Genomic DNA, 25,490 nt, shown 5'->3' on the forward strand with positions numbered 1-25,490 from the left:
AAGCACTCAGTTCTATAGCCTCATAAGGGAGGGGGAAGGGATAATAACTTGATGTGATGATGAGAAATACAAATAGCTGCACATCACAATGAGCGCTGTGGGTGAGTGGAGTCTCTTTGCCTGATGGGTCCTACTCCTGCAGAGACACCCGAGTGCCATGCGCAGCAGGCACTCCTCCTCCCTTTTCACAACTGTCAGTCGTCAATGTACCAGGTGCCTATGCTGGAGGCAGCAGCCTGACCTTGCATGTCAACAGCTGATTAAAACAGCCATTTTTATGGCCTCCTCCAGACACGCACAGCTTATCAGAACTAATTACGAGCCATTGATGATAGCAGTGTAAAAAAGCTGAACGAATTCTCAGGAGGCCTAAGCCACTTACAACCCTGAACCTGTCAGACAAGTCACGCACCTGCCTACTTCAAACACCCTCTTTACCTGCACAGTCACGCAAGGGAGAGCTTTCCTTCAAGTCTGCCCCTTCTTGTTCTTTCTGTTGAATTGGAAACGGGTCAGGGCAGTGAGTCTTGGGCCTGCCACTCTATGATCAAGCTTCTCTCTGGGTCTAGGTCTTGTGCTGTGTGTACAGGCACCCCCTCTCCCCTGCTGAGGCTCCCTGGGGGCAGGCCAAACCCTTTCTGTTGCCTCTCTCCTCGGTCCTTAAAGGTACAAAGCTCAGAGTACAGGAAGAAGAGAGCTCACCCCATTCTGGCTGGCTAGGTGTTCCACTAGATGGTCGTTACCATCTCACTGAGCTGTGCTGGGGCGGGGGAGGGGCACTGCTGAGGAACTGGCATATTTGGGAGCTTAGAGAAAGACAAGGCCAGGAACCCTTTTTGCTCAGTCTGCTGGTGCAAGGTCTAGGACTCCACTGTACACTACTGACTCTCAGAAAACAACATGCAAGCACCACAAAATATTTCTTTTCAACATTTACACACAAAGTCCAACCAGTCAGACTGGCTTATCAGAAATAGGCAGAGGGAATAAAATAAACTCCAAAGGAAGGGAACCAAGAACATAGCGTGTAAACTGCAAACAGTAACTTTGCCAAAGCCTGAGCATGGGCCAAGCCTCATTGTGTTTCTGTTGGAAGTGGATCTTTATTGTTCAGGAACCAAGGCAGTAAAATCAGTTGGTAGGGTTTCTCTTAATATTAATATGTGTTTTACAGATGTTGGTGAAACAAGAAAGGGAAATATAATTATAGCCAGTTCTTGACAAGCAGAGAACTTCTTAGGATATCCAGGAAAATGGCCCAAGCACACTCGGTACAGGCCAGGAGAGGGCTCCTCTGACTACACCACTAACTCCACAGCACGAGGCTAGGGCCATGGAACCGAACGGCCTGCCCCTTCTTCATGTCCTTGTCACTTCTGCCTGCTCATGCCCATACATAACTGTTTCAGGCCTTTCCCACCCTATGGACACCCATGCATGTGCCCTGCCCCCAACACCCCCCAGCACCATGTCCAAGATCCCCCCCCCCCTTTAGCCTTTGAAGCACACCCCTCCCTGTGCTTCAGCCTCCCAGCTGGCTGTAATATAACAAGGCTCCAGCGCCAGTGTCATCAGACCTGCACTCACCGTCACACTGACGTGGCCCTTTAGCTGGACAGGCTGTCTGTCCACATCTTATCAATGAGGGGCAAGCTCATTAATAGGCCTGGGGGTTATGCAGGACTAGAAATTTTGATTCCATTCTGTGGGGGGTCACACAACTGGGTGGTGATATCACACTGGTTCTTTTTTGGAGTATCAAACCACTGGTAAATTCATACCCTCAAACCCTCAATGTACAGACAACCCCTGCAGATTTACATCAAGCTACCAATAAGTGCAATTTGGTGTGAAGTTATCTCTGAAAGGAGGATTCATTCCAAGAAGCCTAAATACCCCCAATATTCTTTATTAGAGTTCACAAGGCCTCCCAGGACATGCATGGCCCCTGTAGACATCACCCCTTTACCTTGGACCCCAACCCCAACATGCCCCAGGCACACTGGGGGCCTTCTGGTTCCTAAGTACTTCAAGTCCCTCTTGGCCTCCTGGCACTCTCTTCTCTCTCCCAATGCTACCACCAAACACACAGCTAGTTCCTTATTCTTCAGGTCTCAGCGTAAATATCCCTTGGTCTCAGCATGCTGCTTCTTTCTTTCATTGTACTTAATACAGTTTGTGAATGTTTTGCTTCCCTGGACTGTAAGCTCCGTGAAAGCAGTGGCAGTGACTGTGTCTATCTTGTTCAGGGCTGCACCTCAGTGCTTGCACAGTGCCTGATGTGGGGGGCTACATAAATGTGTCAAATTAATGGCCAAATAGGAAGGAAACCTGAACAACAGCCTCAGGGCATTCCATTCTGCGGCTAAGAGCCCAGTTGTCACCAACGGCAAGAGAGGGTAAGATGTTTCTCTTTCCCCACCTCTTCCTTTTCCATTTCCAACTAGACCAACCTTCCCGCCCACACTGGACCTCAATCCCTCAGGTTAAAGCTCTGCTGGAACAAGCTACAGACTCAGGAGGTAAGGGACTTCCCGACAAGATCACTTATTAATTACAAAGAAGAAAGGCATATTTATAAAGAAATCTGGTGGACGCCTTATCAAGTGATCAAACTTACCCCAGTGACGGGACAAACCGACATCATGTATTCTATGATGTGATGTCTGAGAGACAGAGAGCGTCCCACCAAAATCCTGGAAACATGTCTAACATGGGTCCTATCAAAAGGAAGCAATCAATACATCAAAACTAACGGGTATTCTGCAGATCAGCTGGCCAATGCTCTTCACAAATGTCAGCACCATAAAAGACAACAAAAGTCATGGGAACTGTCCTGGCTAAAGGAAACAACAGAGATGTGACAGCTAAGTGTAATGTGCAATGGTTGGCTAAAAATACAGCTACGAAGGGCAAAACTGAACAGCTGGGCAGTTTTGCATATGGACTGTATACTAGATAATACCTTTGTATTAGTTTTAATTTCCTGATATAATCTGGTAGTGTGGTTGTACAGAGCAATATCCTACTGAATACATATGGAAGTATTTAGGGGTGAAATATAATGAGTGCAACTAATTCTCAAATAGTTCAGATATGTGTGTGTCTATGTATTAATATTTACTTATATAAAGTAAATGTAGCAAAATGTTAATTGGTGAATCTAAATGAGGGGTGTATGGTTGTTCATTATACTAATCTAGCAACTTTTTGAAATTTTTTCAATATAAGGAGAAAAAAAGAGAGTTAAGTGCCTCCAAATATGATCAAGAAATGTTTACAGAGCAATAGTACATCAAGCCAGTGGTGGGGAGGGGAATGGCAGGAGATAGAGAAAATAAAAAGATAGGCAAGATCACGTTCCCACAGTCTTACAATCTAGCTGGAAATAAAAAAAAAATGTATGTGCAAATATTTGAGAATACACAAAATGAACTGTTATCCTGAGCACACGTGCAAAGTATGGATTTGAAACCAGGAGCTGCAGGCAGTAGGTGTCAAATTCTCAATCTAAACTATGCATTGAAAGACAGAAAGGATTGCAGTCACAAAGAGAAGAGAGAGCAAGTGTGGGTGCACTCAGGGTGGGGCGGGACAGACCCCTGAACAAAGTTCCAGAGGCTGGAATGGGTGTGACACATGCAGATGAGAGCTCCCCTGCCTGGTGCCCAGAGGCTGATGGCTAGACTAGCTGAGAGCAGGGGCAGGGCCAGACGTCAGGAGGCTTAAAAGCCAAGTTGTTTTATGCAGGATGAAGTTGACAGAGCTAGAAAATGAGGGCTGAATGGTCTTATAGAACTGATTCCAAGGGTCACAGGGAACCTGTGGGATGGCACAAGAAACTAAAAGATGGTGACAATTTCAAGGGTGATTCTGAAGGCAGAAGAGGACCTAGAGCCAGAATGAATGCTGAGAGTAAAGGAAACCTCCTTGCCAGGGCTGCTACAAAAGGAATCATCATGCCTGCTATTAATGACACCAAATGGCCTCCAGGGTCCTTTCTTGTCATAAACTTTTATGAGAAGGCAAAGATGGCCGCAAAGTTTGCTGCTGGCCACCTACGGAATGGTGATTCCACTGAGAAAAATGGGAATGCCAAGGAGTCAGGGTATGGGTAGGGTGAGTAACTTAGCTGTGGTGTGTTGCATTTAAGGAGGATACACTAAATCAAACTCCTTCCTCACTCTGACTAGACTCCTTCGGCTGAAATGGCAAGAGAGCACATACTGGCAAAGTGGGCACATCTGGAGAGACCAACACAGGTTCTAGAATGACCAGCTGGCAGCCTCATCAAAAACTCAGGTTTGGGCTATAAGGTGCCAGATGACCCAGCTCTTAGTTGGAGCTTAAACTCATCATAAAACTCTGGCAACCAGTTGCCACGACACCTTTTCCAGTGAAAGGCTGCAGGAAGCACAAGTGTTCATGGCTGGGAGAAGGGTCTAGCCAAGACATCATCTTAAACCTCCTGAGACGGGCTGTGTAACTCAATTCTCTGCACGGAAGCCTGCTCCTCGAAGCCTGTATAGTCAGTAATACCCTCAACTCTCTGTCCCTCAGTGTGGCACCTCCAGCACCTGCTTTCCCTGAGCTCAGCCACAAAGCATTGCAGGAGGAACATCACAAAACCGTGGGCTCGGCACACCATAAATTCATGCACTCTAACTGAAACTAGACTCTCACTGCCATCTTCCTGCCCCACAGGTTTAATGCCTTTGAACCCTCTTGATCACTCAGCTCCTTTTCCATTGTTTTCAATCAGCAAATCCTATCAAATTCTTCTGTCAAGTCTCTCTCATCTTTGTCTTCCTTTCCATTCAGAGGTCCAAACCCCTGGTACTTGTATTTGTAATTATCTGTTACATCAAATTTCTTGTACCATAATATGTTAAAAACCAAATGCTAAAATTCCTTTATATTACAAAAACCAAGTATCTAAATGTAAACAAATAAAAATTTGAATTAAAAAATTAAAATGAAAGATATTTTTCCCTGAAAGTTTGGGCCAAAACCGTGGGTGCACGTTATACATGGGAGCACATTATACATGGCAAAATACAATACTTTTAATTCCCACCACTCTCCGCAACCAACTCTGCCCTGGTCAAGCCAGCCAATGGCCCATCTCTCATTTCCTAGTGCATTTTTTTTTGCAAAGTCAAAGTAGTGTATTGAGTAAAGATCTACGCCATAGGCAGAATAGAGGTTGCCTCCAAAACGAGACACCTCTCGTGCATTTTAATAACTTGAACACAAGGACTGTTTTCAAATGACTTACAAATAATAAACATAGCGTTCTGACTGACCCAAAGTGTCTTAAATATCTCCTTTAGAATATTATGAATGTTGAGCAAAGATTCTTCTCTGAAGCATTACTGCTCTCCTACCCAGTGTTGTCTGGGGACCTCGCCACTGAACATGCGCATCTAGCATTTTATAGCCCGACTTGACACACATTGATGTGGCCATTGATTCCATTATTTAGCAGGGTAGGTCCAAGCTGGAGGAACGTCTGACAATCTGAGACTGTTGGAGAAAGCAACACCCTCAAAGGACTCAAAAGGGCTTTCCAGAGAGAACAGGCTTGGGTTAAACAAACAGCTATGTTTAGTTGCTTCCTGAATGTGTTTTCTCAATAAACAGACCTTCTATAACATTGCCCCCGCCCCCCACACAAATGGCAGAGTGCTGCCAAGAGGGGTATGAGTGGTTAGACAGTAATGGCTTAGAAACACCTAGCATGCACAGTATGTGGAATACACAGCAAGATGTCCAGATCCTAAAACCCAAGCCACCACTGAATGGTAGTAAACATACTGTTCTTTGGCTACTCTGGGGATTAGCAGAAAACAGGGTGTCTGAGGCTCTAGGACATGACTGCCACAGGCTAGCTAGACTGAGGAGCTCTCCAAGCCATTTTCCACAACTGCTGAGTTGATGGACCCATTTCTGACAATACTGAAGAGAAAGAACTATAGTATATTTTACCATGAAGCTGCCCTTATCATGCTATATTCTTCTTCCTCTTTCACTTATCTGCATTCAGAAGAGGAAAGGAAATGTGATAAAGGTTTTGGGTGCCTTTACCTCTCTGGGCCTTGATGTCCTCATCTGTAAAACGAGAACATGACACGAGGTGAACAAGTCACCCAACGTAACACTTTATGAACCCAGGCTGCTACTCCACGTAGTCCAGGTATAATAGTTTGCCTCGTTCTGACCCTAACGTTTGCATAGTAGATCCAACTGGAAAAGTGTCCCTAGCCATGCACTATCTGAATAGCACTCAGTGAAACCTGCTTTGAGGCTTTAATGCCCTGGAACTGGAGCTGAGATAAAAATCATGTGCAGGAGAAGCCACTCAGTAAGATAACTGCTGCCTGCTCAATTTCCAGCATGGACCCTGCTTGTCCTAAGGGCCTCACTTCCACTCCGATCACTGCTGAGAACAAAGAGAAAGACCAGATGGCACGAGGCTGCAGGGCCAGTGAAGTGCAACTGGTCGCAACACACAAGCTGCCATACCCGAGTTCTTGGCTAAGGACCCGAACATGTGGTGACAAGGATGTTGGTTAATGGCAATTCTGGAAAAGCCGTTTCATAGGGGAGGGGGAAAATTTTTACTTGTCTTTAAATCAATGAAATGTGTGAAGACCAAGTTGGGGACGTGGGATGTGCTGGAGGAAGAAACTCCCATCTCTTCCTGCGGCTACTTCAGCAAATGTCTTCTTGGGCTCTTTGGGGCCTGTGGTTCCTTCCGATTCTCACCGTTATTCTCTCCTTGTTAGCCACTTCACTCCAAGGCAAGCTATACTCTCCCCAAGCTCAGGAATTTCAGGGAAACCACACACTGTATGACCCCACCACCGCTGCCCAGAGAGCTACCAGCAGAGGCAGCTTATTTTGCAACTAAAAGGGCAATGAAAGGGGGGCAGTCAGAGGTGGAGGAATGGCAGGACCTGAGTGTACTACAGACCTGTGGATGACAGTTACCTTTGAAAAGCCTAAAACCTGGCAACTTAAATTAAGCCTGGTTCTGAGCGAAGCAATGCTGTTCGCCTTCACACAGGTGGTTAAAAAAAACAAAAAAAACAAAGGAGCTCAGCAAGATTCACTCAGTGCCACTCAAGGAAACTGGAAGAGTCTGCTAGTAGAAGATGGAAACAATTTAGCAGTCTTTCTTACCCTGAGAACCGGCTTATTTTTTTTTTTTACATGGAAAGCACATGCAAGCTTCTATACTCGGCAAAACCCAATACAACTCAGCCCTCCTGCTGTCCACAAAGAAGCCACCCCATGCCTCTGACTTTCCTCCGGTGTAATTAAGCTGTCTCCATAACTCTCGCTGTAAGTGCTACGAGCATTCAAGAGTTGTATTCTTCATATTCAAAACTTTAAACCAAAATGAACACTATACTCAATTCCTTCTCTGCTTATTGAAATGACTATGATTCCCTTTTAGCTCTAAAGAACATTCAGTAACAATGGTTTTCACACTGTATTCCAATAAGCCCAGTTACTAATGTGGTTTGGGAGGAAGGGGCGGGGTGAGGGGAACCACCTCTTGCACAGCTGCTTTTACCTGCCTCTGATGCCATATGTTTGAAGAAAAGATTCTAACGTTAAAAAAAAAAAAACAACTTAAAAATCACAGTGGTAACAGACTAGAGTACAATACACAGTCTTACATAACCCCCAAGGCACTATTTTGTTATATGACAATTATGATTAGCCAGCACTCAATGACCAGGGCTAGCAGGTGTGAACAGTGTAGTAAACAAATGTCATTTACTGAAAACCCTAATTTTAGCCAATGGTTTCAACCATCCATCTCCAACTGTTTTTTACCTCAGCAAACAACTAGTAAACAGAGTTGAACTTCTAATAAAATGTACACACGGGAACAGTAAAGACAAAGTGAAAACTGGTTTGACTATGTGAATCTAGGTAATCGGCCCTTATATCTTCAGTTGTGAATCATAACATACTAAAGAAACAGCAGACCAGCAACGCCAGATGCAGGATATACATGGACGTGTTGAGAAATCGGCTCCGCCACCGGGGCAGGTAGTGTGCTACACTGGCCATAATCCCCAAGACAATCATAATGTGCCAATCAGAAAGCCACTTTAGTGCATTTCTATGACAAGACTGACTCAGAGTCTGGGCCGTTCTGTTTCAAGCACAAGAAACAGAAAAGGCAGAGCAACCAGGGATGTAGCCTGGCACAGCTCACCTGTACAGCCAGGGACATGGCCCCGGCACAGCTCACCTATGCAGCCAGGGCACAGCCCAGCACAGCTCACCTGTGTAGCCAGAGACGTGGCCCGGCACAGCTTACCTGTGCAGCCAGTAGGATGTGGCCCAGCGCAGCTCACCTGTGCAGAACTCCTTGCTCACACTGTGAGGCACTGTGATCCGTCGGTACACAATGGGCTCTGACTCCAGGATATTCTCATCATGGCGGTACCGAGCAGGCCTTTCATTTGGGATGCCCCGGGAACGGGTGCCACTTCTCCTCTCATACGTATCAATCTCCTCAAACACGGCTGCCTTGTCAAAAAGGGCCAGGTTCCCTTCAAAATCAAAATCCGTGTCTGGGATCTCTTCAATGTCATCCCCGAAGCACTCGTCATCTTTATTCTTCATCTGGCCATTTTTTAAACCACTTTTCTTTGGAGTTGCCTGATTTGGGTGCCTGCTACTAGATGACCCTGGAGGAAAAATTGGGACTAAAGTCAGTGTAGCCATAGAAAGCGCTCAGTGGAAGCAGAACACACATTAGTCCCTTATGGAGGGAGTTACAGGAATCAAAGTGAAGATGCCTCAGTCATGTTAAGTAGCATAAACTACCACAAATCTCCTGGGAGAATAGATTTTACATATTACCCAAGTAACAGAGAATATGAAATAAGCAGCATTCCTGGAACTCTTAACCAGCTCTACCCTTCATAAGGAAACTGATAATGACAAGAGACTTCTGACAACTGAATATCAAAAAGCTAAAGGGCAAAAACCCACCAGTCTAGGCGGCCTGATCCTGAATGTCTGGCAGCGGTTTGAGAGAAATACTCCAGAGTAAAAGAAAGCCAAGTCCTCATAACCTGACGCTCACAGGAAGCTACTATTCACCTGGCTCTTAATTCTATGCTCACCAAACGAGCAACCTTCTGGTTTTTAATCTGATGCCAGGCTAGACCCCAGCGGGAGGGAATCTCTGGTGTTGACAGATTCCCGAGTCTGAGCCAGATACACGCCACCCCACTCACTGTAAGTTGGCATTTTGACTTCTACACCTGTTTTTAGATCTTTTGGTTAATGTGATCTCTTTTCTCAGAATTTTATCACTTTCAGGTAAGCACTTTCTGAAGCATCAAATAATGAATGACAAGGACCATAATGACCTGATCCTGTAAAGGCCACACCAAGATACATACACACCAGAGCAGCTGGCCACTCTCTGTCTCAGAGACTCTATTTGGCCACCACACATCAGTCAGCTACTCCTCTAGCAGCCAAGGCAACAGACCCCACAGAATTCTCCAAACTATCCATTCCCAGACAGTATAATCTTATACCTGTCATCCGACTTCTCAGTTTCCTTGTATATGTAAAATGCTCATTGTGTTATCCCCAGAAGGGTTTCTAGCACATAGCATGCAGTCAATAAACATTTAATGAATTACTCAGCATCAGCAAGATTAATTACAATAATTATTCTGAAAGATGTATACTATGCAAACGTAACTTGTGTCCTAGTCTTCCTAATGCCAGACATTGGTATGGAAAAGGGATGTGGCTGGCAGGAAAGATGAGATTTAGTCCTCTGAAAGCTAAGGCCAACCAAAATAAAGAAAGGGAGGAAGAACTGGCTGAGTCACCATAAACAGCTCAGACTCTGAACCACCGAGAAGCTCATCCATGTCTGGGCTAAGTTCTAATTCCAATAATTTGATAAAAGCATTTAATGAGAGCATGCTGTGTGCCAGAGCTAGGTGGCTGGATTACAATATATAACCAAGACATGCTACTCAAAACAGAAGGAGGAGAGCTATTTAAGCAAATAACTAAAATACCATGTGATGAGAGTTATAACAGAAGTTTATATAAATTGCCATAGAAATAAGGATGAAACAAGGGCCGGCCGAGTGGCTCAGTTCGTTAAGAGCTCGCTCAAGAGTTTGAGCTCTGAGCAACGGCGGTTTGAGTCCCGCCCAAGCTGAGCAGCCGCTGAGCTGCCAACAGGTAGCAGGATGGCTCAGCTTAAAAAAAAAAAAAAGAAAAGAAAAGAAATTAGGATGAAACAGCAGAGCTGGATTAGGAGTGGGAGAGCAGGAATGAAAATACACGGTCAGGATAACACCATTAGCAATATATGCTAGCAGGGGGGAAGAACTAGAGAAAAAGTCCAGTTTGCAAAATTATCAATGTACTGCCTCAATATTAAATCAAACCATTCTATCAGGAAACAGGTCTCTGGCCCAGTGGTCTTCCCCGCAGTGGGGATGTGCACACTAGGAGTGTACAGAAAGATCCCCTGAGAGTAGGGAGAAGGTACTAAATATTCTATTTACTTTTCCTTTTAACTAAAACCAGTAAGAAATCAAGCTTTATGAATTTAATGTATGGATGGAAGTTGGCACCCTAATGAGGTTTCACGTCAGCCAATCACTTCCAGTATTTGAGATATCTGAGAAAAGAGCAAGGTTCCATAACAAGAAGTGTGTATATTATATATGCAAGTAGAGTTACATAATTTTTTGTATGTGGTAAAATAAATGTAACATAAAATTTACCATTTTAACCATTTTTAGGTGTACAGTTCAGAGGTATTAAGTACAGTCACGTTGTTGTACAATTACACAAATCTTTAACTAAAGCATACAAAAATGAGTTAGTGGCTTAAATACATTCCTACAAAGAAACTATGTGTAAAGATAATACATAATGCAGTCATAAGCGGACAAGAGAATGGCAGAGCTAACACTTTCCCTAGTATTCTCACAGGCCTTCTTTAGCCAGAATGAGGTTTTTAAAAATTAATCTAATCAGATCTTATAAAAATAAAAAAAAGAGCTCCCACATTAAAAAGTATGAAGGTTATTCCAAACATGAATTCATATGGACTATCACTGATGAACTTCACCCTAAGTATAAATACACTGTATCAGGAGTCGGCAAAATACAGCCCTGGGGCCAATGCTCTCCACTGCCTGTTTCTGTACATCAAGTTTTATTTGTTTACTTGTTTGCCTATTGTCTAAGGTAAGGTAAGTATTGGAGACAGAGACTGTATGGTCTGAAAAGCCTCAAATATTTAACATCTGACCCTTCACAGAAAGCTTGCTCACTCTGCTCTACACGTCATGCCTCTCAGAGGCATTCTTTCCAGCTATGACTGCCATTAAAGTAAAAAAAAAAAATTTAATTAACTGAACCTGGGGCCAATTCTTGACTATCTGTCTCATTCAAAGTGTTAAGTGTGTCAATTAAACTATTATTGTCTTTGAACTCCACACTTGCCCTTTGTGATGCGGGCCTGAAACCCTACAAACTACATTTTTCCTTCCTTAGCTGGCTTCCTGTTAGGTTCCACCACAAGAGGCAGGTATTTGGAGAAACAGGAAGGAAGAAGGAAAAAGCTTTCTTGTTTGCTTGCCAGTAGCACCAGCACTGCCCTGGCAGCTGGCTGTCTCCAGCGTTTCTTTCTGAAATGAGCAGACACCACGGCAGTGCTGGCAGCAGCTCTGTGAAGCCCCTTATCTGAACTTTCAGGTTCTGATAACCCCAACCTCTTCCCTTTATTTTCCCTCCCTCAATGTCTCTTTTTGCTTTTCTAAATTTTCTAATACTTAACCAATTCCCTCTATTAATTTTTTTCTGAAAGAACTAGCGTGATTACGATTTTCCTTAGTGGTATACCAAGATTTTCAAAATTAATGACCAGTAAATCACTCTATTCTAACCAAGTATTAATGTTTAAAAATATTTTGAAATATCTGAATAAAACATTACTATAAAAATAATTCATTTCATGTTAATCTAATCCTTTTTTAATTTGTAAAGGTAAAAACCTTTCTGAGTTAAACACAGACATACATAGAGAAATAGAGCTTACAGCTTCAATTCTAAAATCCCAGAAATGGGTCAAGAGTAAACACAGAAATACACTCACCAGTCCAGATATCAAAGAGCTGCTCTTCTCCCAGTGGGCATAAAAATTCTAATTGATTTGAGCTCAAAGTAGACAATCAGAAAAGACTTTAAAAAGACTAACAAAGCAGATTCTCTGTTGTCTCCCATCCCACAGAGATTAGATCCCTTTATAGAGATAAACAAGTGTTCAAACCATAAAGCCAAACTCCCAATCATGGCTGCTATCAATGGGGCACAGCTTAGCTCTAAATCAACCGAAAACAAAGCAAAACCACAAAATCAGTAGAAAGGGAAAATATCAAAGAAACAGAAAATCGGCCAAGTTCCACTGCTGCTTTGGATTCACCTCTGGGAGCCAAGAAAAGACGCACCTGGGTTTCACCTGCTCATGAGGCACATCACTGATTATTTTTCAAACAGCGTTATTGAGGTATATATAGCTGGCATACAAAAACCTGCACATACATAATGTATACGATTTGATGAGTTTGGACATATGCATAAGCCTGTGACACAATCACCACAATCAAGGTAATAAACATATTCACCAATTCCCCCTCCAAAAGAAGTCAATGACTCATAGATAATCACTCTGTTCTAACCAAATTTGTATTAATTTTTAAGCAAAAATATTTTGAACCACTGAACCATATTTTGAACCAGTAAAATATTACTGTAATACAGCTCACTTCATGTTTACCTAATTTATACTTCATGTTTCTCTTTTTAATTTGTACTTTTATGCCTCATATCTAATGTATATAATATGTAGGTATAGAAGACAATAAATTGATGCGCCAATCAAGAGTTCTTATCGTGGCCGACTGAGTGGCTCAGTTGGTTAAGAGTGCAAGCTCTGAGCAACAGGGTCGCCGGTTCAATTCCCACATGAGCCAGTGAGCTTTGCCCGAGCTGAGCTGCCACTGAGCTGCCAACAGGTGGCCGGATAGCTCAACTGGTGAGAGCACGTGCTCCTAACAACAAGGTTGCTGTTTCGACTCCCACATGGGATGGTGGGCTACACCTTCACAACTAAGATTGAACATGGCACCTTGAGCTGAGCGGCCGCAAGCTGCTGATGGGCGGCTGGATGGCAACTGGACTTGGAGCTGGGCTAGCTGCGCCCTCCAACAACTTGGCTGTTCCCCTTCCCCAATTCCCCAATAAAATCTTTAAAAAAAAAAAGTTCTTATCAATGTCATATAAATGGTTCGTTCTGAAGGAGAAGTATAAGAAACCTAATGAGATAATATCAATATCATGAGTCAAATACTTCATGCTTATTTAAGGCACTATTTAGGCTAAGGCATAATTCCTTTGAAGCTGAATAGTTTATTTGGAAGAAAGGAATGGGGTTGGTCCACATAAGTCCCTTCCTTCCAGCCAACTGCATCACACCACTGCTCAGAGTCCCAAATACCATTTGACTCATGAGACTATTCTGAATGGCCTTTTTCTTTATGCATTTATTAAAAAATTTTTTCTTAAGCATCTGCTATCTCTATCTCCCAAGATCTGTGTTAGGTGCTGTGGAGTCAATAGTGACCAACATCAACACAAACCAGCCCCCACCTACTGTGATGCTCACCTCGTACTGTCACTCCCAGTTACTTCTGCAGACCCAACAGCTAGACTGCTGGCATTTTCCAACACGGCACTTTCAACAGACCCCTGCCACAGGTAAGTGATTTTAGAGTCAATATGTTCCTCTCCCTGTTAGTAGACAGTTGCCTAATCCAACATCCAGGCCCCTCTACCCTCACAACAAAACCCACTTCTGTTCAGACAGATACCCTGCTCTCAGGTGAGGATGCAAATTTCTGAATCAATCATGGTGGTGCTCATGCCAACAACTAATTTAAGCATGGGTGAAGGGGTGGAGCTAAGGGGGGATCCTGTGGCAGTTTCTGATACTGGTTTCCTCACTCCTGAAGAGCTTCTGGTTCTAGGGGCAATTCTGCCTCCCGTGAAACATTTGATAATGTCCGGAGACATTTGTGGTTGTTACAGCTGGTGATGGTCGGGGAGCTACAGGCATCTAGTAGGTGGAGCCCAGGGATGCTGCTAAATGCCTTACAATGCACAGAACAGTCTCCCCACACACAAAAATTATTGGGTTGTTGGAAAAGTCATGACGCATTTTTGCAACAAAAAACATAGAAAAAATACGTCATGACTTTTCCGACAACCCAGTATCTGGCCAAAAATATCAAGAGTATTGAGGTTGAGAAACCATGCTAACGATGATACAGTGGAAGAAATGGTGTCTTTGCTCCTTTTTTAAAAAAAAAAGATTTTATTGGGGAATTGGGGGAGGGGAACAGCGTTGGGGAATCAGGGAAGGGGAACAGACAAGTTGCTGTCCTTTTTGTTCGTCAGTCTAGTTGTGGAGGATGTCACTTCACTGGCCCATGTTGGTATTATCGTTGTGCTCTTCCCGGTTGAGGCAGATTGGTTGCTGGCCTCTGGACGGCCGCTCACAGCGGCTCTTGGCAGCTCACACCGGCTGCAGGCCACACACAGTAGCTTATGGCAGCCCACTGCAGCAGGGGCTGCAGCCCATGCCGTCGCCGGCAACTCACGGCAGCCCAGCTCCAGGTCGAGCTGTTGTTCACCATCTTAGCTGTAGAGGGCAGCATCACTGGCCCTCATGTGGGATCCGAACCGGGCCCTGCTGCTCAGAGCTGGCATCCCAAGCCACCTCTTAACCAACGCGCCACCTGGCCGGCCCAACATTCTGTAAAAGGAGCAAAGAGGGCCGGCCGAGTGGCACATTGGTTAAGAGTTGGCTTGGGACACCAGCTCTGAGCAGCAGGGCCCGGTTCGGATCCCACATGAGGGCCAGTGACGCTGCATCCTCTATAGCTAAGATGGTGAACAACAGCTCGACCTGGAGCTGGGCTGCCGTGAGTCGCCTTAAGCGGCCGTCCAGAGGCCGGCGACCAATCTGCCACAACCGGGAAGAGCACAACGATAATACCAACATGGGCCAGTGAAGCAATGTCCTCCACAACTAGACTGAAGAACAAAAAGGACAGCAACTTGTCTGTTCCCCTTCCCCCGATTCCCCAGCGCTGTTCTCCTCCTCCAATTCTCCAATAAAATCTTTAAAAAAAAAAAAAGTTAAATCTGGGTGTGGCCAGTTAGCTTAGTTGGTTAGAGTGCAGTGCTCATAACACCAAGGTTGCCGGTTCAATCCCCACATGGGCCACTGAGATGCAACCTCCATAACGAGATTGAAACAACTACTTGAGTTGAAGCTCATGGGTCCTGGAAAAACACAGTTCGCCAATAAAAAAACAAAAAACAAAGAATGTTAAGTCTGGACAACATACGGAACTGCTGGAGCCAGCATCAGTGTGATGACAAAGCCAACACACAGAGAAGGGCGTCAGAGCAATATGGATGAAGCCCTGACTGTACCATACCAGGAAGTGTCCATCCTCTGGACTTACTGTGACATTTCTTTATTATCTGAGCCACTGAGTAGGGTTTACTATTACAACCAGAGCATCCTGATATAATCTGTGTAGCACTTTAACACTTACCATAAGCCTTTCACAAACATTACTTCATTAATTCTTACAATACTCTAAGACATTAGAGAAACGTGAATATACTTTAAGATGGTTATTATTGCCTACAGTCAATTACTAGCTCGGATTAAACGAAGGAAGACACTAAAGACTCCTCCACGTGTTATCTTGCAGAACCTATGTGGCCTGGCCCCATCTTAGGCTTTGATATACACATTATCTCAGTCTGTCTTCAAAACAACCCGATTGAACTTACCATTCCACAAATGACAAAACTAAGGGCGCTCCATATTTATATAGCTAATAAATGTCTGAGTTAGGATTTGAACTTTGATTTGTCAGATTCCCAATTCTACACAATTTCCACATATAAAAAGCGGAAACATATAAAAGAGTAGGGAAACCATGTAACTCTGACAGACCTAGGCAAAATTAAAAGAACTATTGGGTTGTCCGAAATGTCATGATGCATGTTTGCAACAGATGGCACTAGTTCATTTTTGGAAATACTAGAGTCATTCGCATCTATGTTATTGCTATGTCATTTGACAGCTGACAGTTCTAGCTTCATTCTAAAAAAAAAAATTGAGCGATTTGGTTAAGTTTTGGAGATTTTACAAGTTGAAGATGGAAGACCACACTGTGGATTTTTGCCATATTTTACTGTTTTACTTCCATAAAGGGAAGAACACGTGTCAAGCTTGTGGAAAGTTGCATAAAGTTTACGGTGACAATGCTCTACAAAAACGTCAGTGCCAATGATGGTTCACAAAATTCTGTGCTGTTGATTTTGATCTCAACGATGTTCCTTTGTAAGACCCACCGAGGTTGATGACAAAATAAAGGCACTGATCGAGTCAAACCCACGTTACACGACATGAGAGATTGCAGGAACATTGAACATCCATCATTCAAACATTCACAACCACCTGAGGAAGCTGGGATGAGTAAGCAAGCTTGATATTTGGGTTCCGCATGAACTCAAAAAAAAGTTCATTTGATAGCACGTATAAACATCTGCAATATGTTCACTAAATGTGAGGAAAACGATCCTTTTTTGAAGTGACTGATAACTGGTGATGAGAAGTGGATTGTTTACAACAATGTGATGCACAAACGGTCTTGGTCTTGACATGATGATTCACCCCAAACGACATCAAAAACAGACATTCATCAGAGGAAGGTTATTCTCTCAGTGGGGTGGGATTTTAAAGGTGTCATGTTTTTCGAGCTCCTACCAAGGAACCAAACAATCAATTCGAATGTCTACTGTTGGCAGTTGGACAGTTTGAACGAATCCATCATCCAAAAATGTCCAGAGCTTGTTAACTGTAAAGGAGTTGTGTTCCATCACAACAACACGAGACCACACACAAGTCTGATCACCTGTCAAAAATTATTGGAGTTTGGATGGGATGTGTTGCCACACCCACCATACTCGCCTGACTCATCAGACTTCCACTTGTTTCGCTCTCTTCAAAATTCCTTGCATGGTATAACATTCAATTCAGATGAGGCTGTAAATCAGCACCTTGTTCAGTTTTTTGCAAATAAAGACAGGTCCTTCTATGAACGAGGAATTATGAAGCTCACTGAAAGATGGCAAAAGGTTATCGAACAAAATGGGCAATATATCATTGATTGATCTTTGTTCCTTACATAAATAAATGACCTTTGAAAAACAAAGACGAAATACATCAAGACTTTTCTGACAACCCAATAGCAGTGAGGATCATGTCTAGAAAATGAGCATATAAGGAAAAAGCTAAAAGCCTATTCAACACAGCACAATAGTTAAAAAAAACTGAACTCAAAAGCAACAGGAAACAAGTATTCCTTCTTTAAAAATAGCTTTTTGTTAATAAATGTTCATAGTGGATAATGCATAAAATATGTAGAAAATTACAGATACTGACTTAACATTTTGACATATTTCCTTTTAGTCAAAAATATGCATCCATCTTATGAAATTTTGTATCTTGCTTTCTTGCTTAGGAGCATCTTCCTGTTTCATAAAAGATTTCTCCAGATATTTTTTATGGCTGCATATAGATACCATATTGATGTAAATAAACACCATACCTACTGATGTACTTTTAAGCTATTTCTCCTTTTTTTTTTTTTTCAGCCTATGCCGTCACCGGCGACTCATGGCAGCCTAGCTCCAGGTTGAGCTGCTGTTCAGCATCTTAGCTGTAGAGGGCAGTGTCACTGGCCCTCATATGCGGGATCCGAACCAGGGCACTCTGGTGTCCCAAACCAGTTCTTAACCATCGCACCACTTGGCTGGCCCTATTTCTCATTTTTATTATTACAGATTTGGCCCAAACATGCTGTCTTTGATTACTCCAGCTGAAAAATCCCTCCCATCTGACCACCTGTAGCAGTGTGTATCAATCCTCTAGCACTAAGCCTATACCACCTGCTTTGTCCTGTAGTTCTTACACTAACTTTCCAAGGAGCATGGAGGCCAACAGTGGGCAGAACCACGTCATTCAGACCTGTCACCCAATACTATGGCTAGTCCACCCCAAGTATACAAATTTGTACTGAATTAAGAAATAAAAACAGCCACATCAAAACAAAAAAACAAGTTAATTCAAAGTCTAAAAGATTATAAAGAAAAGGCAAGTTGAGGCTAACTATGAGAAAAAAAGGGAGGCATCAAAAACTATGCCAGCTGTGTGTAGCGTGACTGAAAAGGACAGGAAGATGAAGCTGTCAACGATAACACAAGGAGTATAACAAGGGAAGGGCTTCAGAGGAAAGGAATTCGGTCCATGTCTACTATGGACTGATAATGAGCTATTCTGGACCTATCACAATGACAGAAGAAGACAAGCAATTAATCAGTGGGAGGAGAAGACAGGGTGAAAATGCAAAATGAGAAACCATTTGTGGCTCAGCCACAGGACTCCACAAACATAACTTGCAACCACACCCAGGGCTGTCTTTAGAAGATTATCAGGTATTTTCTCATGCTCCCTCTGAATACATCTTCCATTCACTCATTTGACAAATACACCCTAAGGACCAGCTATGTTCCAAATACTGTCAGAAAAGCAGAGAGTGAAAACAAAATTTCCAGGAGAAAATACTGACATCAGAGGTCAGCAGGAAAGATAAAATAAAATAAACAAAGGCAGCCTAACATGACCAGTTGTCTCTTATTCTTCCCTTTCCTCATGCTTTAATACAAACATTGGGAAACCCTAGATGAATAAGCTGTCTCAATACTTGGCTTACTCAGTCCAAAGAGCTTTGCTCTGTATTAACTGGCCTCTGGCCACTGGGAGAGAAAAGCACTTCACTTGGAAAACATAAACAGCGCTTCCCAGATTTCTATACTTTTCAATTACAAGGGCCAAGTGCGTGTTAAGACTTGAGGCTGGCCGTCTTCCTGCGCCATTTTGCTGCCAGCGTTTGGCACGGAGGCCCCTTAGCCAGGACAACTTATAACAAACCCATTGTTGTATAACCCTCAGTGCCACTTATTTATTGGTTTTTGTCACACACACTGTAAAGGAAAACTCTGTCCTGCACTTAGCACACTGAAGGGCACCTGAAGGTCACACTGCAAATGCTTTAGTGTCAGACTCAACGGACTTCGTGAGGAGGTGCCTGAAAACATCTAGGACCTTCTTTTCAACTCCCAAAGTCTAGGCCCTGGTAATCAGTCAACTTCTTGGGCTCTGGCAGCAGTACCAGGATTTTCAAGTCTGGTGGAAAAAAAGCACATCCAAGAAGGTTAAGAAGTCACAGTAGGACCTCATAGGACCATGAAAACTTGGGGAAAAATAACTTTCTGCCCTCAGGTGATGGGCTCACTGTCACCCCCGAACGACCATACACAAACCTGTATCCTTAGCAGACCTCAAGTGGTTCTCCTCTGCTCCCTAAGACTGGCGTTCCATTCATCGACTTGAAAATATCCTGAGTGGTCAGTTCAATGACCAAGGTCAAACAGACTATCCTTTATAACTGCTCCCCCCACACACCTAAAGGAAGAGATAAAATCTGTGCTAAATCTCTCATCAATGTTGGATTAGGTAACTAGAACCAACAAATTGCTCAACAATTCATTACTAACCTTGAAAAAACACTTAAAAGCCAGAACTGAAGAGAGATTATATTCCTATAGCTTTTTCAATCTATTAGTCTCAACACCAATGTACTTATATACCAGAGGAAATTCTATTCATAGATTTCTAATGAGAAAAATACTTAATCTCCATTTCTTCCTTTATCGATGAGAAAAACACTGATAACCTACATTACAACTGTGGTGGGAAAAAAAACAATCTACTGGGTTGTCAGAAAAGTCATGATGTATTTTTTCTATGTTTTTTGTTGCAAAAATGTGTCATGACTTTTCCGACAACCCAGTATTGCCTCAGAATCCTTAAAATGCTACAGAAATGCTACATGTGTCAATCTTTGGCAGACCGTTCTACTCATTTTACAGGGCTCTATGAAAGATAAATAGATGTACCTCTACCTTCCATCACTAACCAATTCTGAGTCACATTTCATGATCACCACAATTCCTAGGCCACAGATATTTCCCACACTAATCCAGATTCCAAAGTAGTTCTCTGAAAGAGAATAACATTATTCTGCCCATGATCTCTTTATCTTATTTACGTGCAGTTAACAATTTAGGAAAAGAGAACAGACCAAACAGCAAAAGCAGAGGCAACATCAACCAGGGGGCACTTCTGAGAGGGACTGCACTTCTTAATCTACCAGAGTGACTTGTTAAGGTCAGATACATTACTTGTTTTGAAGTTAACTGCACTCTTTCAAGAGTTGCTGTAACTGTTAATAACAGAAAAATGAACAGAAAAAAAACTGATAGTCTTACCCTAACACCGAGCAATCCTGCTCCTAGGTATTTATGCAACTGATCTGAAAACTATGTCCACAGAAAACCTACACATCAATGTTTATAGCGACTTTAGTCATAATCACCAAAAGCTGGTGAGTGCTACCATGGATACCCTTCAATGGATAAACGAACATCTATACAAGGCAATATTATTCAGCAATAAAAGGAAATGAGCTATCAAGCCACAAAAAAGCATGGATGAATCTTAAATTGTTAAGTGAAAGGAGACAGTCTGAAAAGGCTACATACTGTGTGATTTTAATTGTGATATTCTGGAAAAGGCAAAACTACAGATGGTAAAAAGGTCAGTGGTTGCTGGGGCAGGAAGTAGAGGTCTTGGAAAAGGGGAAGGACTGAGCAGGTTACACAGAGGAGTCTGTATGATGCTGTAATGATGGATACAAGACACTGTATTTGTTAAAATCCACAGGACTTTAGAAGCACAGAGTGAGCTTTAATGTATGCAAATTAAAAAAAAAATCACTGAGGAAGTTGGAGGATAAAATGCACAGTGTGACAGAATTTGCTACAACCGTATGAAACAGGTCATGAAGGGGTGGGGGTATGGTCTAGTAATTCTGATGCTGTTACATAGGTATACTGGAATTGAAATATTTAAGTCAATGGATGGCAGATGTTGGGAGACAGGCTTCTGACTGTTGGAGTGAGAGGTTACAGATAAGAAAAGAAGGCTAGAATGATCCACGTGGTAATAGATTAAATTGGAGACATTAGTATAAACTCCTGTTTAGCTGCATATAGTACAGAAGATTACATACAGAAGTACTTATGGGTATATGCATATATACTGGTTAAGTACACACGTATTTCCCTGTTCTGCCAGCTGAAAAGCAACACCATGCAGCAGCAGTGAGCACATCTAGCGCCCAGACCATTCTCCAGTAAAAGGAAACAGGGCTCTTTAGAGACATGGCCGATTCTAGGGTTGGGGCAGGAAACACAGAGGATAAGCCTGGAGCATCTTGTAGTGCCAGAAAGTAAAGAAGTACTGGGGGAAAAAACCAACCACAACGAGTGCATGTCAAAATGCAGGCAATGGGGCACGTGAAAAGGACACAACAGCCAACTGAAAGAGCTTCCAGTGGCCAAAGCTAAACCAAAGGGCACTGAAAGAAAGCAGTACTGAATTTCACCCTAAGTATAAAGTCAGTACTTCCGAGTCCAAACTGATAAAAATACATGATTGAATAAATAACTACCTGGGGGAGAATCTCTGGTGCAGAAAAAATCCAGATAATTTATGTAGATGCTCTCTCTGTGTAACCCCCACTCCCTAGGCGTGGGCTGCACAGAGGGACTTCCTTCCAAAGAGAACAGTATAAAAAAAGAGTAACTTTATAGAAGAAATGTGACACATACACCTAAGCCAGGCAATTAAGGTCAACATCAAAAGTCATAAACCTTGGTGACAGCAGACACCCTGGATATGGTTATGAAAATTACACTTTATATCTTCCTCCCTAAAATACATAACACCAATCTAATCATGAGAAAAACATCAAATACCAATTAAGGGGTATTCTACAAAATACATGACCAGTACTCATCAAAACGGCCTAGGTAAGGGGTCGACAAATTTTTGAGATGGAAGGGGCAATCCTGTCCCTCACAACAATTTAAAAATTATTCGAGAGCCATAAATATATTTTCACAAATAAGGAAAATTTAAAAATCTTTTAAAAATTTGTAAATGAAACTATGATAGTTTTATTTTCATTTTCAATTTTACTTCAGAGCCACATGTACGTACCCCAAGAGCCACATGTGGCTCGCAAGTCACAGTTTGCCGACCCCTGGTCTAGGTCATCAAAAACAACGGAAGTCTGAGAAACCATCAGAGCCAAGAGGAGACATGACCACTAAATGTAATGTGGTGTGCTGGAAGGGAGCCTGTGACAGGGCATTAGGTAAAAGCCAAGGCAATCTGAATAAAATATAGACTTTAGTCAACAATAATGTATCAACACTAGTTCATTAATTTTAACAAATGTACCATATTAATGTAAAATGTTAATAACAGGGAGAAAATATGTAGAAAAGTAATATATAAATTGTTAACAAAGATTATCTCCAAGTGCATGAGATTATAACCTGCTTGAATATTTGAACTTTTAATAAACAAGTCAATATTTTTTTTGTGTTTTGTGTGTGCGTGTTTTTTAAGCAATAATAAAGCAAAGTAGAGAAAGTTAAAGTCTAAATGGAAAAAAATCATTTTCTATCCAAGCAGTCTACAGTTTTTAAAAGGATACAGAAGTAACAATTCAATTTAAGTCTAAGGTTTTCAATCATTGTCAATTCAGATAGTTACTTAAGAGGCATGGAAGGAAAGTGCCTTGAAATACATTTTTTTAATTTTCAAAATTCCAAGTTTATTCACAGAATCAGGTATTTTCAAAACCTAAACATTGGCCCCTGACACAGGGGCCACATAGGTTCTTGTAAATCTGTTATAATTCACGATCATAGCATTATTTTAGTGAAGATGTTAAAGAGTCTACCAAATTCTAGTTAATTAACTATGGGTCTATCATAAGCAAACGGCATTCAATAATTTGCTAGTACCAAAGAAAACTGGACATCAACACACACTCCAGGGCTTGCTCTCCTGGACGTACCAGTAGTGAAAGTGAGTACAGCACATTTACCCTTGTCAGTCTGTCAGAAACTGTGAGATCACAGACATGTCCCTTTCTCTCTTCTAACTGAGGGTGGGGGCCAAATCACAAGAAAAGTTATTCAAGAATCTCCTGGAGCCGGCCGAGTGGCGCGATGGTTAAGAACTCGCTTGGGATGCCAGAGGGCCCCGGTTCGGATCCCACATATGAGGGCCAGTGACACTGCCCTCTACAGCTAAGATGCTGAACAACGGCTCAATCTGGAGCTGGGCTGCTGTGAGTCGCCGGCGACGGCGTGGGCTGCAGTCCCTGTGGTAGTGGGTTGCCATGGGCTACCGTGTGTAGCCAGCAGCCAGCGTGAGCGGCCAGCAGCCGCAGTGAGCCGCTGTCCAGAAGCCGGCAACTGATCTGCCTCACCCGGGAAGAGCGCAATGATGGTGCCAACTTGGGCCAGTGAAGCAACATCCTCCACAACTAGACTGAAGAACAAAACGACAGCAACTTGTCTGTCCCCCTTCCCCCAATTCCCCAGAAAATCTTTAAGAAAAAAAAAAGAATCTCCTGGAACAGCTCAAGTGCAGGTTCAACTCAGACATGACTACGGTCATTAGTTACCAGATTAAAAACATCATCACTTTTGTCTATGTGAACTCTTGGCAGATCACTGACTTTTCTTGCAGAAAGGGTAATGGTGGGAGAGGGAGGGAACTGGTATGGGTCTCTAACAGCTTATTTCCTTTCCCTTAGTATCTTGAGGAAGTAGCCCTGGAATAAGACAACCACACTGTATTTTTGTGAAGCTCTACCAGCATCCTTTTGTATTTGGGTAACAAAGGACTTGTTTATAGAACAGCAGAGGATAACAACTTACAGCCCTCAAACATCAGGTTAAGGAGGAATATCAACTTGCTCCAACTTACAAGAGTTGTGCCGACGACGGAAACTTTTGGACTGGCTCAGGGGCTCCACGTGCCTGTCCACATAGCTCTTGGAGCACTGCTGCTGGGGGGAGATTGCAGCCTCTTGGCTCTTCACATCTATCCTCTTAGGGATGCTCTGAGGGGCACTGCTGGAGGAGGCTGGCTTCCTGACCAACCTGCCCATGCCATTCTGATTGATACCCACTTGGTACCCAACACCAGAGGGTCCTAATTCTGTCTGATGAAGGTCTCCAAAATGCTGGTTTTCTCCAGGACCTGGGATCTCCAGAATTTTTAATTCCGTAATGTCACCTGCCCTGAAATACACAAAAGAATCCAAGTCTCAAAACTATAATAGTGGCAACAGTAATGAAACTGGAATCAACAGTAACCGGCAACACCTTTGCAGGGCTGCATTTCTATGAGTATCAAAGGCAAAAACTAGGAAAGGTGGTAGAGCGCTTAAAGAGAGGCTCAGCCACCAACATTCAACTGACACAGCACCAGCCTTTAAAGAGCCCTGCTGTTAATGACCAACTATCATTAGCACCATAGAGTCCCAGAATGCATAGTGGGTTTTTCACTTATTCACTCGCTTCTCATTCATTGGGTAGGCACCGAGAGAGTACTTACTGTGTGATAAGCCCAGAGCTAGGAACAGGGTATAAAGAAACGAAAAGCAACACATGCCCACAAAGAACTTGGTGTGGTCAGCAGAAAAGACGAGGAGGCAATCGGAAGTGGTGAGTACTGTGACAGAGGTGTGCAGAGGAGGCTAGAGAACCCCATAGGAAACACAGAAGGAGTTTGGCAGAGATGAACGAAACATGAGCTCTAAGTCTGGGGGGAGGGGAAAAGAAGAGCTGGCGGAGCAGGAGAGCATCTGAGGCCCAGGCGCAGACTGCGAAAATGTGGCCCATTTGAAGAGCTGCAAACATTATGGTGCCACTAACGGAAAGGATGTTTGTGTAAGGCCATCAATCAGGATGAAATCGGGGCCCACATCATAATCACAGGGGACTTTCCTGGTGGCTAAAGGGAAGGTGGAGAAATCAGAGGCAGAAGCACCAAAGGAGACCAGGCAAGAAGAGGGGATGAACAGGCAAGTGTTGATGCAAAGGGAGAAGGGGTGGTGGAACCAAGAGATATTTAGAATCCACAGGATCTGGTGACTAGAGAGTCGAAGAGAAAGAAGAATTTATTCTGATTCTTAAGTTTCTAACTTGGGTGAAAGGTGTCATTGACACCTATTAATGGGAGATCTTTGGAAAAAGAAATCTGCAGGTAACATATCATGAGGTTAGCTTTCAAAATCTTAAATTTAAAATATTTTGTCAGATACCCAACTGGA

The 25,490-nt window shown here is 43.0% G+C and overlaps 1 protein-coding gene across 5 annotated transcripts in view; it reads right to left on the bottom strand.

The window, feature by feature from the left end:
• The window catches only part of EDC3 (enhancer of mRNA decapping 3), a 56,219-nt gene that overhangs the window by 11,485 nt on the left and 19,244 nt on the right, over nt 1-25,490 (bottom strand). For all 5 annotated transcript variants that reach the window (XM_019667979.1, XM_019667978.1, XM_019667982.1 and 2 more), the window contains 2 exons: nt 24,140-24,456; nt 8,379-8,714 (listed from right to left, as the gene is read on the bottom strand). In XM_019667979.1, the coding sequence (XP_019523524.1) occupies nt 8,379-8,714; nt 24,140-24,456 (653 nt within the window). The remainder of the gene's footprint in view (nt 1-8,378; nt 8,715-24,139; nt 24,457-25,490) is intronic.

Source organism: Hipposideros armiger, unplaced genomic scaffold, assembly GCF_001890085.2.
Source record: "Hipposideros armiger isolate ML-2016 unplaced genomic scaffold, ASM189008v1 scaffold_511, whole genome shotgun sequence".
Classification (NCBI taxonomy): domain Eukaryota; kingdom Metazoa; phylum Chordata; class Mammalia; order Chiroptera; family Hipposideridae; genus Hipposideros; species Hipposideros armiger.